Genomic DNA, 18107 nt, shown 5'->3' on the forward strand with positions numbered 1-18107 from the left:
CTGCAGACAGTGGAGATCAGTGTCCCTCTGTCTTACTGCCCTGCAGACAGTGGAGATCAGTGTCCCTCTGTCTTACTGCCCTGCAGACAGTGGAGATCAGTGTCCTCCTGTCTTACTGCCCTGCAGACAGTGGAGATCAGTGTCCTCCTGTCTTACTGCCCTGCAGACAGTGGAGATCAGTGTCCTCCTGTCTTACTGCCCTGCAGACAGTGGAGATCAGTGTCCTCCTGTCTTACTGCCCTGCAGACAGTGGAGATCAGTGTCCCCCTGTATTACTGCCCTGCAGACAGTGGAGATCAGTGTCCCTCTGTCTTACTGCCCTGCAGACAGTGGAGATCAGTGTCCTCCTGTCTTACTGCCCTGCAGACAGTGGAGATCAGTGTCCCTCTGTCTTACTGCCCTGCAGACAGTGGAGATCAGTGTCCTCCTGTCTTACTGCCCTGCAGACAGTGGAGATCAGTGTCCTCCTGTCTTACTGCCCTGCAGACAGTGGAGATCAGTGTCCTCCTGTCTTACTGCCCTGCAGACAGTGGAGATCAGTGTCCCCCTGTCTTACTGCCCTGCAGACAGTGGAGATCAGTGTCCTCCTGTCTTACTGCCCTGCAGACAGTGGAGATCAGTGTCCCTCTGTCTTACTGCCCTGCAGACAGTGTAGATCAGTGTCCTCCTGTCTTACTGCCCTGCAGACAGTGGAGATCAGTGTCCCCCTGTCTTACTGTCCTGCAGACAGTGGAGATCAGTGTCCTCCTGTCTTACTGTCCTGCAGACAGTGGAGATCAGTGTCCCTCTGTCTTACTGCCCTGCAGACAGTGGAGATCAGTGTCCTCCTGTCTTACTGTCCTGCAGACAGTGGAGATCAGTGTCCCTCTGTCTTACTGCCCTGCAGACAGTGGAGATCAGTGTCCCCCTGTCTTACTGCCCTGCAGACAGTGGAGATCAGTGTCCCCCTGTCTTACTGCCCTGCAGACAGTGGAGATCAGTGTCCCCCTGTCTTACTGCCCTGCAGACAGTGGAGATCAGTGTCCCCCTGTCTTACTGCCCTGCAGACAGTGGAGATCAGTGTCCCCCTGTCTTACTGCCCTGCAGACAGTGGAGATCAGTGTCCTCCTGTCTTACTGTCCTGCAGACAGTGGAGATCAGTGTCCCCCTGTCTTACTGTCCTGCAGACAGTGGAGATCAGTGTCCCCCTGTCTTACTGCCCTGCAGACAGTGGAGATCAGTGTCCCCCTGTCTTACTGCCCTGCAGACAGTGGAGATCAGTGTCCCCCTGTCTTACTGCCCTGCAGACAGTGGAGATCAGTGTCCCCCTGTCTTACTGTCCTGCAGACAGTGGAGATCAGTGTCCCCCTGTCTTACTGTCCTGCAGACAGTGGAGATCAGTGTCCCCCTGTCTTACTGTCCTGCAGACAGTGGAGATCAGTGTCCCCCTGTCTTACTGCCCTGCAGACAGTGGAGATCAGTGTCCCCCTGTCTTACTGTCCTGCAGACAGTGGAGATCAGTGTCCCCCTGTCTTACTGCCCTGCAGACAGTGGAGATCAGTGTCCCCCTGTCTTACTGCCCTGCAGACAGTGGAGATATGTGTCCCCCTGTCTTACTGTCCTGCAGACAGTGGAGATCAGTGTCCCCCTGTCTTACTGCCCTGCAGACAGTAGAGATCAGTGTCCCCCTGTCTTACTGCCCTGCAGACAGTGGAGATCAGTGTCCTCCTGTCTTACTGCCCTGCAGACAGTGGAGATCACTGTCCCCCTGTATTACTGCCCTGCAGACAGTGGAGATCATTGTCCTTCTGTCTTACTGCCCTGCAGACAGTGGAGATCAGTGTCCTCCTGTCTTACTGCCCTGCAGACAGTTGAGATATGTGTCCCCCTGCCTTACTGCCCTGCAGACAGTGGAGATCAGTGTCCTCCTGTCTTACTGCCCTGCAGACAGTGGAGATCAGTGTCCTCCTGTCTCACTGCCCTGCAGACAGTGGAGATCAGTGTCCTCCTGTCTTACTGTCCTGCAGACAGTGGAGATCAGTGTCCTCCTGTCTTACTGCCCTGCAGACAGTGGAGATCAGTGTCCCCCTGTCTTACTGCCCTGCAGACAGTGGAGATCAGTGTCCTCCTGTCTTACTGCCCTGCAGACAGTGGAGATCAGTGTCCCCCTGTCTTACTGCCCTGCAGACAGTGGAGATCAGTGTCCTCCTGTCTTACTGCCCTGCAGACAGTGGAGATCAGTGTCCCCCTGTCTTACTGCCCTGCAGACAGTGGAGATCAGTGTCCTCCTGTCTTACTGCCCTGCAGACAGTGGAGATCAGTGTCCCCCTGTCTTACTGCCCTGCAGACAGTGGAGATCAGTGTCCTCCTGTCTTACTGTCCTGCAGACAGTGGAGATCAGTGTCCTCCTGTCTTACTGCCCTGCAGACAGTGGAGATCAGTGTCCCCCTGTCTTACTGCCCTGCAGACAGTGGAGATCAGTGTCCTCCTGTCTTACTGCCCTGCAGACAGTGGAGATCAGTGTCCCCCTGTATTACTGCCCTGCAGACAGTGGAGATCAGTGTCCTCCTGTCTTACTGCCCTGCAGACAGTGGAGATATGTGTCCCCCTGTCTTACTGCCCTGCAGATCAGTGTCCTCAATGTCCTCTCATCCTGCAGACACAGGAAGTCAGTGTCCTCTGTGTCCTCCTGCCCTGCAGACAGTGGAGATCAATGTCCTCCTGTCCCTTTGTCATGCAGAGAGTGGAGGAGTGTCCTCATATATGTCCTCCTGTCCTTCAGACACTGGGGATCAGCGTCCCATGTCCTCCTGTTCTGCAGATAGTAGAGATCAGTGTCCTTTTTGTCCTCCGGTTCTGCAGATTTGTGGAGACAAGTGTCGTTTTTATCGTTCTGTCCTGCAGACAGTGGAGATCAGCGTCCCATGTCCTCCTATTCTGCAGATAGTAGAGATCAGTGTCCCATGTCCTCCTATTCTGCAGACAATAGAGATCAGCGTCCCATGTCCTCCTGTTCTGCAGATAGTAGAGATCAGTGTCCCATGTCCTCCTATTCTGCAGACAGTAGAGATCAGTGTCCCATGTCCTCCTATTCTGCAGATAGTAGAGATCAGTGTCCCATGTCCTCCTATTCTGCAGACAGTAGAGATCAGCGTCCCATGTCCTCCTATTCTGCAGATAGTAGAGATCAGTGTCCCATGTCCTCCTATTCTGCAGATAGTAGAGATCAGTGTCCCATGTCCTCCTATTCTGCAGACAATAGAGATCAGTGTCCCATGTCCTCCTGTTCTGCAGATAGTAGAGATCAGTGTCCCATGTCCAAATTCTGCAGATTTGTGGAGACAAGTGTCCTCTTTATCGTTCTGTCCTGCAGACAGTGGAGATCAGTGTCCCATGTCCTCCTATTCTGCAGATAGTAGAGATCAGTGTCTCATGTCCTCCTATTCTGCAGACAGTGGAGATCAGTGTCCCATGTCCTCCTATTCTGCAGACAGTGGAGATCAGTGTCCCATGTCCTCCTATTCTGCAGACAGTGGAGATGAGTGTCCTCAATGTCTTCATATATGTCCTTTCTTTTTGCAGACAGTGGAGATGAGTGTCCCATGTCCTCCTATTCTGCAGACAGTGGAGATGAGTGTCCTCAATGTCTTCATATATGTCCTTTCGTTCTGCAGGCAGTGGAGATCTTGGTGAAGCAACTGAACTGCACCGATAGCAGCGTCATCACCAGCGTACAGGACATCCTCGCAACATCCATCGTCTGGAAGCATCGGGAACTGGCAGCCAAGCTCCTTATCTCCCTTGGTGGGTGCAGGGCGCAGGGCGCAGGGCGCAGGGCACAGGGTGCATCTAAGAGGGAATGCCACAATTTGTGCATTAGAGGGAGGTAGAGGGAATGGCACAATTAGCACATTAGAGGGAGGTAGAGGGAATGGCACAAGGGGAGATTGTGCACCTCCAAACTTTTTACTGTTTTGTTTCTGCACAACTTAATGAAAAAGTCAAAAATTAATTACAATCTGTTGTCTCACAGTTTTTTTGAAAGATGTGTTTTCAGGTGTTTTTTAGACCGCCTCCGTGGTCTGGTGGTAGAGCGTCGGCCTGGAGAGCAGAAGGTCCAGGGTTCAATCCCTGGCCACGTCATACCAAAAGACATTAAAAGATGGTGCTTGTTGTTACCCTGTCTGGCGCTCGGCAATAAGGGGCTAAAACAAGGACTGGTCGGCTCAGAGTCAGTATACTGTGTCTGAGTGGGGTATTCATGTTAAACTGCGGCATGGTATCTCAGTGAGCTAGCACTATAAATCGGCATCACCCTCGTGCATACACATCACTATAAAAGTGCAATAATCTTGGACGCAACGTTTAACCCAATTTCACCTCACCTCAGGTGGTTTTCACCTTGTGATCGGTCCCCTGTGTGGAGATAATAACAAGCTTGTGTTGCAGGTCCTGGGCACCCGTGTGTGAGGGACGACTATGAGAAGATTTATCTGTTGCTGGAGCGACGTCTGTGGGACGACCCGAGCAAGGTACAACACAACAAAAGACATCTCAGAATCACAGACTGTTTACTTCACATAGCACCAACACACAACACTGTGTATGTAGGAGAGGTGCCTAAAGGCCTTATGTCTGTGGTGTGCTGTAGGAGAGGTGTCTACAGGCCTTATGTCTGTGTTGTGTTGTAGGAGAGGTGTCTACAGGCCTTATGTCTGTGTTGTGTTGTAGGAGAGGTGTCTACAGGCCTTATGTCTGTGGTGTGTTGTAGGAGAGGTGTCTAGAGGCCTTATGTCTGTGTATGTAGGAGAGGTGTCTACAGGCCTTATGTCTGTGTTGTGTTGTAGGAGAGGTGTCTACAGGCCTTATGTCTGTGGTGTGTTGTAGGAGAGGTGTCTACAGGCCTTATGTCTGTGTATGTAGGAGAGGTGTCTACAGGCCTTATGTCTGTGTATGTAGGAGAGGTGTCTACAGACCTTATGTCTGTGGTGTGTTGTAGGAGAGGTGTCTACAGGCCTTATGTCTGTGTATGTAGGAGAGGTGTCTACAGGCCTTATGTCTGTGTATGTAGGAGAGGTGTCTACAGGCCTTATGTCTGTGTATGTAGGAGAGGTGTCTACAGACCTTATGTCTGTGGTGTGTTGTAGGAGAGGTGTCTACAGGCCTTATGTCTGTGGTGTGTTGTAGGAGAGGTGTCTACAGGCCTTATGTCTGTGTTGTGTTGTTGGAGAGGTGTCTACAGGCCTTATGTCTGTGTATGTAGAAGAGGTGTCTACAGGCCTTATGTCTGTGGTGTTTTGTAGGAGAGGTGTCTACAGGCCTTATGTCTGTGTTGTGTTGTTGGAGAGGTGTCTGCAGGCCTTATGTCTGTGTATGTAGGAGAGGTGTCTACAGGCCTTATGTCTGTGTATGTAGGAGAGGTGTCTACAGGCCTTATGTCTATGTTGTGTTTTAGGAGAGGTGTCTACAGGCCTTATGTCTGTGATGTAGGAGATCTGTCTACAGGCCTATGTCTCTGACGTGTTGAAGGAGATCTGTCTTGAGGTCTTATGTCTGTGTTGTGTTGTAGGAGATCTGTCTACAGGCCTTATGTCTGTGTTGTGTTGTAGAAGATCTGTCTAGAGGCCTTATGTCTGTGATGTGTTGAAGGAGATTTCTGTAGAGGCCTTATGTCTGTGTTGTGTTGTAGGAGATCTGTCTACAGGCCTTATGTCTGTATTGTATTGTAGGAGATCTGTCTAGAGGCCTTATGTCTGTGTTGTGTTGTAGGAGAGGTGCATACAGGCCTTATGTCTGTGATGTGTTGTAGAAGATCTGTCTACAGGCCTTATGTCTGTGTTGTGTTGTAGGAGATCTGTCTACAGGCCTTATGTCTGTGTTGTGTTGTAGAAGATCTGTCTACAGGCCTTATGTCTGTGTTGTGTTGTAGGAGATCTGTCTACAGGCCTTATGTCTGTGTTGTGTTGTAGAAGATCTGTCTAGAGGCCTTATGTCTGTGGTGTGTTGTAGGAGATCTGTCTAGAGGCCTTATGTCTGTGGTGTGTTGTAGAAGATCTGTCTAGAGGCCTTATGTCTGTGGTGTGTTGTAGGAGAGGTGTCTACAGGCCTTATGTCTGTGATGTGTTGTAGAAGATTTGTCTACAGGCCTTATGTCTGTGATGTGTTGTAGAAGATCTGTCTACAGGCCTTATGTCTGTGATGTGTTGTAGAAGATCTGTCTTGAGGTCTTATGTCTGTGTTGTGTTGTAGGAGATCTGTCTACAGGCCTTATGTCTGTGTTGTGTTGTAGGAGATCTGTCTACAGGCCTTATGTCTGTGTTGTGTTGAAGGAGATCTGTCTTGAGGTCTTATGTCTGTGTTGTGTTGTAGGAGATCTGTCTACAGGCCTTATGTCTGTATTGTGTTGTAGGAGATCTGTCTAGAGGCCTTATGTCTGTATTTTGTTGTAGGAGATCTGTCTAGAGGTCTTATGTCTGTGTTGTGTTGTAGGAGATCTCTCTAGAGGCCTTATGTCTGTGGTGTGTTGTAGGAGGTGCGGACAGCGGCGGCCAAGGCGTTGACTGCTCTACGGATGTTTGCCCGGGCCTGTGAGACCATCGAGAAGTAAGTGCGGAAACACATCAGCATTGCTGACAGTGAACTAAAGAATGTTTGTAGTTGCTGTTTCAAGCAGATATTTCCCAGGTGCATGTATTTGTTACGGGATGTATTTGTTTATTTGATGTGTGTGGTTTTTTACAGAGTGTTTACGTGTGTTTGTTTTGTTGGTGCATGTGTTTGTTTATGGGTGTGTTCGTTTAGTTGGTGCTGGTGTTTGTTTTACATGTGTGTTTATTTACTTGGTGCATGTGTTTGTTTACATGTGTGTTTGTTTATTTGGTGCATGTGTTTGTTTACCGGGTACATGATTGTTCACTGTGGATTTGTTATGGGTGACCGGTTACATGAGTTTGTCAATTGGGTACATGTTTTAGTTACCAAGTAGGTGTTTGTTGAGTGGGTTTGTGTTTGTTATCAAGGACTTGTCACTCACTTGTTTGTTCACTGGGTCTGTGTGTTTGTTCACTGGGTCTGTGTGTTTGTCTGTGTGTTTGTTCACTGGGTCTGTTCACAGGGTCTGTGTTTGTTCGCTGGGTCTGTGTGTTTGTTCCCTGGGTCTGTGTGTTTGTTCACAGGGTCTGTGTTTGTTCACTGGGTCTGTGTGTTTGTTCACTGGGTCTGTGTGTTTGTTCCCTGGGTCTGTGTGTTTTTTCACTGGGTCTGTGTGTTTGTTCCCTGGGTCTGTGTGTTTGTTCACTGGACCTGTGTTTGTTCACAGGGTCTGTGTGTTTGTTCACGGGGTCTGTGTGTTTGTTCACTGGGTCTGTGTTTGTTCACAGGGTCTGTGTGTTTGTTCACTAAGTCTGTGTGTTTGTTCACAGGGTCAGTGTGTTTTTTCACTGGGTCTGTGTGTTTGTTCACATGGTGTGTGTGTTTGTTCACTGGGTCTGTGTGTTTGTTCACGGGGTCTGTGTGTTTGTTCACTGGGTCTGTGTTTGTTCACAGGGCCTGTGTTTGTTCACTTGGTCTGTGTGTTTGTTCACAGGGCCTCTGTATTTGTTCACTGGGCCTGTGTTTGTTCACAAGGTCTGTGTGTTTGTTCACACCATCTGTGTGTTTCTTCACTGGGTCTGTGTGTTTTTTTACAGGGTCTGTGTTTGTTCACTGGGTCTGTGTTTGTTCACTGGATCTGTGTGTTTGTTCCCTGGGTCTGTGTGTTTGTTCACTGGACCTGTGTTTGTTCACAGGGTCTGTGTGTTTGTTCACGGGGTCTGTGTGTTTGTTCACTGGGTCTGTGTTTGTTCACAGGGTCTGTGTGTTTGTTCACTAAGTCTGTGTGTTTGTTCACAGGGTCAGTGTGTTTTTTCACTGGGTCTGTGTGTTTGTTCCCTGGGTCTGTGTGTTTGTTCACTGGACCTGTGTTTGTTCACAGGGTCTGTGTGTTTGTTCAGGGGGTCTGTGTGTTTGTTCACTGGGTCTGTGTTTGTTCACAGGGTCTGTGTGTTTGTTCACACCGTCTGTGTGTTTGTTCACTGGGTCTGTGTGTTTTTTTACAGGGTCTGTGTTTGTTCACTGGGTCTGTGTTTGTTCACTGGGTCTGTGTGTTTGTTCCCTGGGTCTGTGTGTTTGTTCACTGTGCCTGTGTGTTTGTTCACTGTGCCTGTGTGTTTGTTCACCAGGTCTTTGTTTGTTCACAGGGTCTGTGTTTGTTCACTGGGTCTGTGTGTTTGTTCACTGGGCCTGTGTGTATGTTCACTGGGTCTGTTTGTTTGTTCACTGGGTCTGTGTTTGTTCACTGGGTCTGTGTGTTTGTTCACTGTGTCTTTGTGTTTGTTTACTCGGCCTGTGTTTGTTCACACGGTCTGTGTTTGTTCACTGGGTCTGTGTTTGTTCACTGGGTCTGTGTGTTTGTTCACTGGGTCTGTGTGTTTGTTCACTAGGTCTGTGTTTGTTCTCTGGGTCTGTGTGTTTGTTCACTGGGTCTGTGTGTTTCTTCACTGGGTCTGTGTTTGTTCACTGGGTCTGTGTGTTTGTTCACTGGGTCTGTGTGTTTGTTCACTGGGTCTGTGTGTTTGTTTACTCGGTCGGTGTTTGTTCACACTGCCTGTGTTTGTTCACTGGGTCTGTGTTTGTTCACTGGGTCTGTGTGTTTGTTCACTAGGTCTGTGTTTGTTCACTGGGTCTGTGTGTTTGTTCACTAGGTCTGTGTTTGTTCACTGGGTCTGTGTGTTTGTTCACTGGGTCTGTGTGTTTGTTCACTGGGTCTGTGTGTTTGTTCACTGGGTCTGTGTTCACTGGGTCTGTGTGTTTGTTCACGGGGTCTGTGTTTGTTCACTGGGTCTGTGTGTTTGTTCACTAGGTCTGTGTATTTTTTTACTCAGTCGGTGTTTGTTCACTGGGTCTGTGTTTGTTCACTGGGTCTGTGTGTTTGTTCACTAGGTCTGTGTTTGTTCACTGGGTCTGTGTTTGTTCACTGGGTCTGTGTGTTTGTTCACTAGGTCTGTGTTTGTTCACTGGGTCTGTGTTTGTTCACTGGGTCTGTGTTTTTGTTCACTGGGTCTGTGTGTTTGTTCACTGGGTCTCTGTGTTTGTTCACTGGGTCTGTGTTCACTGGGTCTGTGTGTTTGTTCACTGGGTCTGTGTTTGTTCACTGGGTCTGTGTGTTTGTTCACTGGGTCTGTGTGTTTGTTCACTGGGTCTGTGTATTTTTTTACTCAGTCGGTGTTTGTTCACTGGGTCTGTGTTTGTTCACTGGGTCTGTGTGTTTGTTCACTAGGTCTGTGTTTGTTCAAAAGGTCTGTGTTTGTTCACTGGGTCTGTGTGTTTGTTCACTAGGTCTGTGTTTGTTCACTGGGTCTGTGTGTTTGTTCACAGGGTCTGTGTGTTTGTTCACTAGGTCTGTGTTTGTTTACTGGGTCTGTGTGTTTGTTCACTGGGTCTGTGTTTGTTCACTGTGCCTGTGTGTTTGTTCACTCGGCCTGTGTGTATGTTCACTGGGTCTGTGTTTGTTCACTGGGTCTGTGTGTTTGTTCACTGGGTCTGTGTTTGTTCACTGGGTCTGTTTGTTTGTTCACTGGGCCTGTGTGTTTGTTCACTGGGTCTGTGTTTTTTTACTGGGTCTGTGTGTTTGTTCACAGGGTCTGTGTGTTTGTTCACAGGGCCTGTGTGTTTGTTCACTGGGTATGAGTCACGTCATGTTTTTGCTGCAGACGTCTGGAGGACCCTGAGGAGGAGGCAAGGGCAGAGGCAGCCATTGCTGTGGTAGGTACAAGGTCAGCCATTGCTGTGGTAGGTACAAGGTCAGCCATTGCTGTGGAAGGTAGAAGGACAGAGGCAGCTATTGCTGTGGTAGGTAGAAGGTCAGCCATTGCTGGGGTAGGTACAAGGTCAGCCATTGCTGTGGTAGGTAGAAGGACAGAGGCAGCCACTGCTGTGGTAGGTACAAGGTCAGCCATTGCTGGGGTAGGTACAAGGTCAGCCATTGCTGTGGTAGGTACAAGGTCAGCCATTGCTGTGGTAGGTAGAGGGACAGAGGCAGCTATTGCTGTGGTTGGTACACAAGTCAGAAGTATTTTGCGACACACTGACAGGAACCTACTATGTTCCACATGTATTGGCGGGATCAGTTGCATAGCCTAGTTGAAGTCCATGTCCACTGTAACATGCAGAGCCAAGTCTTGAAAGGGCCTTAAGCTGACTCCCTCACGAACTGTTGGAGATGTGCAGTTGTTGGAAGCATATAATTGTTGTAAGTGTTAACTGATGGCAGTGTATGATTGAAGGAAGTGTATGTTTGCAGGGTACTCTGGGTATGAAGAGCGAAAAGTTGACCCGACTCATGCTGGAGATGCTGGAGTTGGACTCAAGCGATTATGTCCGCCTCATGGTGAGTACACGTCCCTACGTCCGCCTGATGGTGAGTACACGTCCCTACGTCCGCCTGATGGTGAGTACACGTCCTTACGTCCGCCTCATGGTGAGTACACGTCCCTACGTCCGCCTCATGGTGACTACACATCCCTACGTCCGCCTCATGGTGAGTACACATCCTTATGTCCGGCTCATGGTGAGTACACGTCCCTACATCCGCCTCATGGTGAGTACACGTCCCTACGTCCGCCTTATGGTGAGTTATGCTCCCTCTATCCGAGTATGACCCCCTTGTGTTTCAGATTTACGATTTTTCACTGTGTTTCAGATTTACGATTTTTCACTGTGTTTCAGATTTACGATTTTTCACTGTGTTTCAGATTGTGAGGTCATTTGCTGCTCTGCGCCTGGTTGACCGGCGAGTGTTACGGACGCTGCGAGAGCGGGAGAAGCAGGAGGGACCTCTTGCCAGGTACGGTCGTCGCTGATGTCGCACTTGCAACACATGTTGAAATAATCTAACCTCTAACATGCTTGAACTGACGTTTAATGCCTCAATATGTTTTCTCTAATTTGTTTAACACACTATTCATCATGGTAGCCACGGGTCAGGGAAAAATATATTTTTTTAAATTTGATATTAAGAAAAATGTCAGACCTTTATCAGGGGAAACTGGATTTTGTAGCAGACTGTGTTTTGTCTTCGTCAAAGAGGCCTAACGTATGAAGTGATCTTTGTGTAATGTGTCCTCTGACTGTCCACATTGGCAAATACACTTAAAAGTATATAACTGAAGGAGTGCGTGAGTAAAATTTAACTTCACATCGGCAATATCTTAGCCATATCATGACGAGTATAACTGTAGGAAGTGTACAACTGTACGAAGTGTATAACTGAAGGAGATGTATGACTGAAGGAGGTGTATGACTGTAGGAGGTGTATAACTGAAGGTGTATAACTGAAGGAGGTGTATAACTGAAGGAGGTGTATAACTGAAGGAGATGTATAACTGTAGGAAGTGTACAACTGTACGAAGTGTATAACTGAAGGAGATGTATGACTGAAGGAGGTGTATGACTGTAGGAGGTGTATAACTGAAGGTGTATAACTGAAGGAGGTGTATAACTGAAGGAGGTGTATAACTGAAGGAGATGTATAACTGTAGAAAGTGTACAACTGTACGAAGTGTATAACTGAAGGAGATGTATGACTGAAGGAGGTGTATAACTGAAGGATGTGTATAACTGAAGGTGTATAACTGAAGGAGGTGTATAACTGAAGGAGATGTATAACTGAAGGAGGTGTATGACGGAAGGAGGTGTATTACTGAAGGAGGTGTATAACTGAAGGTAGTGTATAACTGAAGGTAGTGTATAACTGAAGGAGGTGTATAACTGAAGGTAGTGTATTACTGAAGGTGGTGTATAACTGATGGAAGTGTATAACTGAAGGTAGTGTATAACTGAAGGAGGTGTATGGCTGAAGGAGGTGTATGACTGAAGGAGGTTTATAACTGTAGGAGGTGTATAACTGATGGAAGTGTATAACTGAAGGTGGTGTATAACTGATGGAAGTGTATAACTGATGGAAGTGTATAACTGAAGGAGGTGTATAACTGATGGAAGTGTATAACTGAAGGTGGTGTATAACTGATGGAAGTGTATAACTGAAGGAGGTGTATAACTGATGGAAGTGTAAGACTGTAGGAATTGTATAAATGAAGGTGGTGTATGACTGAAGGAGGTGTATAACTGAAGGAGGTGTATAACTGAAGGAGGTGTAAGACTGAAGGAGGTGTATAACTGAAGGAGGTGTATAACTGTAGGAGGTGTATAACTGTAGGAAGTGTACAACTGTACGAAGTGTATAACTGAAGGAGATGTATAAATGAAGGAGGTGTATAACTGATGGAAGTGTATAATTGAAGGAGGTGTATAACTGAAGGAGGTGTATAACTGAAGGTGGTGTAAAACTGATGGAAGTGTAAGACTGTAGGAATTGTATTAATGAAGATGGTGTATGACTGAAGGAGGTGTATAACTGAAGGAGGTGTATGACTGTAGGAGGTGTATAACTGAAGGAAGGTATAACTGAAGGTGGTGTATAACTGAAGGAGGTGTATAACTGATGGAAGTGTATAACTGAAGGAGGTGTATAACTGAAGGTGGTGTATAACTGAAGGTAGTGTATAACTGAAGGTAGTGTATAATTGTAGGAGGTGTATAACTGTAGGAAGTGTACAACTGTAGGAGGTGTATGACTGTAGGAGGTGTATGACTGTAGGAGGTGTATAACTGTAGGAGGTGTATAACTGTAGGAGGTGTATGACTGTAGGAGGTGTATGACTGTAGGAGGTGTATAACTGAAGGAGGTGTATGACTGTAGGAGGTGTATGACTGAAAGAAGTGTATAACTGAAGGAGGTGTATAACTGAAGGTGGTGTATAACTGAAGGATGTGTCTAACTGAAGGAGGTGTATGACTGTAGGAGGTGTATAACTGAAGGTGTATGACTGTAGGAGGTGTATAACTGAAGGAGGTGTATAACTGAAGGAGGTGTATAACTGAAGGAGGTGTATAACTGATGGAAGTGTATAACTGTAGGAGGTGTATAACTAATGGAAGTGTCAGACTGAAGGAGGTGTATGACTGAAGGTGGTGTATGACTGAAGGAGGTGTAAAACTGATGGAAGTGTAAGACTGTAGGAATTGTATTAATGAAGATGGTGTATGACTGAAGGAGGTGTATAACTGAAGGAGGTGTATAACTGAAGGAGGTGTATGACTGAAGGAGGTGTATAACTGAAGGAGGTGTATGACTGTAGGAGGTGTATAACTGAAGGAAGGTATAACTGAAGGTGGTGTATAACTGAAGGAAGTGTATAACTGAAGGAGGTGTATAACTGAAGGAGGTGTATAACTGTAGGAGGTGTATAACTGAAGGTGGTGTAAAACTGATGGAAGTGTAAGACTGTAGGAATTGTATTAATGAAGATGGTGTATGACTGAAGGAGGTGTATAACTGAAGGAGGTGTATAACTGAAGGAGGTGTATAACTGAAGGAGGTGTATGACTGAAGGAGGTGTATAACTGAAGGAGGTGTATGACTGTAGGAGGTGTATAACTGAAGGAAGGTATAACTGAAGGTGGTGTATAACTGAAGGAAGTGTATAACTGAAGGAGGTGTATAACTGAAGGAGGTGTATAACTGAAGGTAGTATATAACTGAAGGAAGTGTATAACTGTAGGAGGTGTATGATTTTCACATTTGTTTGTTGTACCAGAATGAAAGAAAACTTTTGTCCATGCTTTCAAATGTTCCATTGTTTAGTTTTAATCATGTAGATCTTTGAAATTAAGAACTGACCTATATTTTATATTATGTTATTTTATATATTAATAGGGGCGGTCGGGTAGGCTAGTGGTTAAAGCATTCGCTCGTCACGCCGAAGACCCGGGATCGATTCCCGACATTCGTACAATGTGTGAAGCCCATTTCAGGTGTCCCCCGCTGTGATATTGCTGGAATATTGCTAAAAGCGGCATAAAACCATACTCACTCACTCACTCAATTGTATATTAATATAGATCACTTCCATGTTAATGTGTGTGCTGTTCTTGTTTTGAGGCAAGTGGGTGGAACAGGAGGATGGAGGCCATCAATCTCTCAGTGTGTTGTGTTTTTGTATTAAGGTCCATCAATGAAATTGGGAATTAAAAAGTCAGGCAAATATCAGGGAGGTCTAATGTATGACGCTGTGGCTACCCTGATCATGACATTGGTGAAATGGGAAGGCATGTTTGATGTGATATTTCTGGCTACTGTTGTAGGATCCCACGGGACATTATAAAGGTTTGATCATTGACAAGTCTGTTGTAGCCCCTCCCCACGCAACAAGACAACCTGTGTGATATCGTGCCCCTGTTGTCAAGCCTTATCATGAGTGATATCGTTCCCCTGTTGTCAAGCCTTATCCTTAGTGATATTGTGCCTCTGTTGTCAAGCCTTATCCTGAGTGATATCGTTCCCCTGTTGTCAAGCCTTATCATGAGTGATATTGTGCCCCTGTTGTCAAGCCTTATCCTGAGTGATATCGTTCCCCTGTTGTCAAGCCTTATCCTGAGTGATATCGTTCCCCTGTTGTCAAGCCTTATCCTGAGTGATATCGTTCCCCTGTTGTCAAGCCTTATCCTGAGTGATATCGTTCCCCTGTTGTCAAGCCTTATCCTGAGTGATATCGTTCCCCTGTTGTCAAGCCTTATCATGAGTGATATTGTGCCCCTGTTGTCAAGCCTTATCCTGAGTGATATCGTTCCCCTGTTGTCAAGCCTTATCATGAGTGATATTGTGCCCTTGTTGTCAAGCCTTATCCTGAGTGATATTGTGCCCCTGCCTTGAGTGATGTGCTCCTGTTGTCAAGCCTTATCCTGAGTGATATTGTGCCCCTGTTGTCAAGCCTTATCCTGAGTGATATTGTGCCCCTGCCTTGAGTGATGTGCTCCTGTTGTCAAGCCTTATCCTGAGTGATATTGTGCCCCTGTTGTCAAGCCTTATCCTGTGTGATATCATGCCCCTGCCTTGAGTGATGTGCTCCTGTTGTCAAGCCCCTGTTGTGTGTGTCACCTTCCCTTCTGTGTGGCCTGTTCCTGCATGCTTGAAGTCATTCTCCAAGATGATTATCATATGTTCTTGCAATTAGACATTTACAATGGGAAAAAACATTGTGTCAATCTCAGTCAGGAGAATCCTTCAGGAAGTTTCCATAATGTTGTCAGTATCTGTATCTGCAATCCCATCGGGAAGTAGTTGTACTGTCTCGTGTGAGGGGAACAGAATGCCACATTGTGTGCTGTCAAACACTCTTCCACACAAAAACGTAGGACACACCCAACATGTGTGATAGTTGACTTTAACAAGCAGCTGGCCCGAGTTTCAGTAACCCATCAATAAATGTTCTTGAAATAATTATTTTCAAAAACAAACCCATGCTGTGGGAATAGAACACAGAACCCCCGGACACATCTGAGTAGTGACACCGTCTGCTGTCCCGCATACACACAACACACACACAGGTACGTATATACACATGCATGCACACACACAACAGAAACACCAGCACATTTATACACACACATACATGCATGCACACAACACACACAGGCACACAACACACTTCCAGGCACATCTATACACATACATTTGGGTTCCTTCTCTGCAACAGATAAATCACTAATCTCTGCTGCATGTTTTCTGTATGTACTGCACATATGTTTTTATTTGTTTGTATGTGTTGATGTACGACCAGCTCAGTCAGTACTGATGTGTGACCAAGAGCCAAGAGCTGAGAGCTGAGAGCTGAGAGCTGAGGGCTGCATAAATCATCAGTAATCCTAATGTCAACTTTGGTATTTCATTAATGGCAGAATGCCTCTTCCCAGAAGTCTGTACAATGAATGAATACTTTAAAGTAGTTTGTAACTCAAGAAAGAAGAAATTATTCCGGATATTTTGTTTATTTATCATTGCAATTTTTCAGAGAGTCAAAGAAGACCTTAAGAGTTCTTGAAGGGATAATGTCAACAGGCTCTCGATCTGCTACTCCAAAGATGCTGACCCCCAATAATCACCACAGGAGGATCCCCAAGCTGACTGTATAGCAAATTGTGACCCCCAATACTCCACACACACACACACACACACACACACACACACACACACACACACACACAGAAGGATGGCCAAGCTGACCGTGTAGCAACTTGTGACCCCCAATACTCTGCCCCAACCCACCCCCACAGAGGAAGATCCCCAAGCAACTTGTGACCCCCAATACTCACCCACCACCCACACATGTGACCTCCAGCATTTTCCCTGACATCTGGAATGACACCAGATCTACAGTCTGCCAAATATACCTGGATAACTGGTGTGACCATGGCCACTGGTTTAACATTGCCATTATTACTTCCGATACCTGGATAACTGGTGTGACCATGGCCACTGGTTTAACATTGCCATTATTACTTCCAATACCTGGATAACTGGTGTGACCGTGGCCACTGGTTTAACATTGCCATTATTACTTCCGATACCTGGATAACTGGTGTGACCGTGGCCACTGGTTTAACATTGCCATTATTACTTCCGATACCTGGATAACTGGTGTGACCGTGGCCACTGGTTTAACATTGCCATTATTACTTCCGATACCTGGATAACTGGTGTGACCGTGGCCACTGGTTTAACATTGCCATTATTACTTCCGATACCTGGATAACTGGTGTGACCATGGCCACTGGTTTAACATTGCCATTATTACTTCCAATACCTGGATAACTGGTGTGACCGTGGCCACTGGTTTAACATTGCCATTATTACTTCCGATACCTGGACATCGTCTACATCCTCCTCACAGCCAGGATATAGATGCAGATGAGGAACATTTCTTGATTCGTTGCATGGTTGTATGGTTATTTCTACAAACAGATTGCTGATTGTTGGACAACTTATTGTACATGCCATGATGTCCGCTTGCTGTGATATTTAACTTTCTACAGATATATAATTATCTCTACATTCTACCCCAGTTATGATTTGTACAAAATGTTACAACATGTACTGTGAAACTATTGCAGGTAATGCCCTGCCATGTCTCTCCAACAAGCACCTGCCAGGTGGACCTTGTTACTCATCTCTAACTTGTAGCAATGTCACATGGAATCTGCTCAAATGATTGTTTTATTATCTTAATAAAACTTTGATGTATTTGATGTATGTTAATTGTGGTGAAAGAAAGATGCTACTTATATCACTCACTCACTCACTCACTCGCGAGTCCTCAACATCCTTCCATTTGAAGCGCCTGTAAAATAATTGATTTCATTGTTGCTAACTGAGAAGAACTTTGGATACATTAGTGTTATCTGCACTATCCCCCTCATCCAGTCGTGCTGAAGACACATACATGTGGCCCCACTTTAATCACACAATATAAATTGCGACCCCCAAACACACCTTTATATTACAGCTTTAGAAGTTGGCACTTGTCCTATAGCCCTTGTCAAACTGCCCAATAGTTAAGGTATCATTAGGACTAGTAGAAAGTTGCCATTTTTTTAGGGTTTTGCTGTATGTCAATATTATAAGGACTAGTGGAGTAAAACAGTTTGATTCTGTCGCTGCATTCGTGAGACAGACGAACATTGAACTCCCTACGACTTGTGGGTGATGCTGCATCAGCCCTGTGTGGAGTTTGTGTTGATCTCAGCCTGTAGTGGGAATCAAAACGCCTATTTTCGTTACTAGCCACTGTGCCAACTCAACAGGAGCATCCAAAATGATAACTTTGCTTATGTTACATTGCTACTCTTAAGTCGCGAATCAAAGGAAAAATAACTCAAACATGCATGTTGCTGCTATCTCATTAAAGTTTGACTTTTTTATTCCGTTTCCTCTCTACGTGAAGATCTGACAAACCAGACAGTGACGACCACACATCATCACAGACAGTTTCTGAAATAACTGCAAGAAACAGGATATTCACACGGTTTCTAGCCTGTTAAGAAATTGGTTAATGATCTGCTTGAAATAAGATAGGCCTGTCCGTGTGAGGACGTGCAGCTACCTTCAGCAGCCCATGCTGGCCGTAACAGGCGACTATGCTTGTCGTAAGAGGTGACTAACGGGGTCGGGTGGTCAGGCTCGCTGACGTGGTTGA

At 46.2% G+C, this 18107-nt stretch overlaps 1 protein-coding gene across 4 annotated transcripts in view; it reads left to right on the forward strand.

The window, feature by feature from the left end:
* LOC139469347 (uncharacterized) overlaps nt 1-17089 on the forward strand; it is a 48207-nt gene extending 31118 nt beyond the window's left edge. For 3 of the 4 annotated variants that reach the window (XM_071251497.1, XM_071251495.1, XM_071251493.1), the window contains 7 exons: nt 3654-3783; nt 4429-4511; nt 6509-6582; nt 9729-9780; nt 10319-10405; nt 10770-10861; nt 15927-17089. In XM_071251497.1, the coding sequence (XP_071107598.1) occupies nt 3654-3783; nt 4429-4511; nt 6509-6582; nt 9729-9780; nt 10319-10405; nt 10770-10861; nt 15927-16047 (639 nt within the window). In that variant the 3' untranslated portion in view covers nt 16048-17089. Of the gene's footprint in view, nt 1-3653; nt 3784-4428; nt 4512-6508; nt 6583-9728; nt 9781-10318; nt 10406-10769; nt 10862-14220; nt 14243-15926 lie in introns of all 4 variants that reach the window. The other variant, XM_071251494.1, reaches the window with a different exon arrangement.
* Nucleotides 17090-18107: the final 1018 nt, after the last annotated feature.

Source organism: Haliotis cracherodii, unplaced genomic scaffold, assembly GCF_022045235.1.
Source record: "Haliotis cracherodii isolate W230 unplaced genomic scaffold, xgHalCrac1.p SCAF_2, whole genome shotgun sequence".
Taxonomy (NCBI): Eukaryota; Metazoa; Mollusca; class Gastropoda; order Lepetellida; family Haliotidae; genus Haliotis; species Haliotis cracherodii.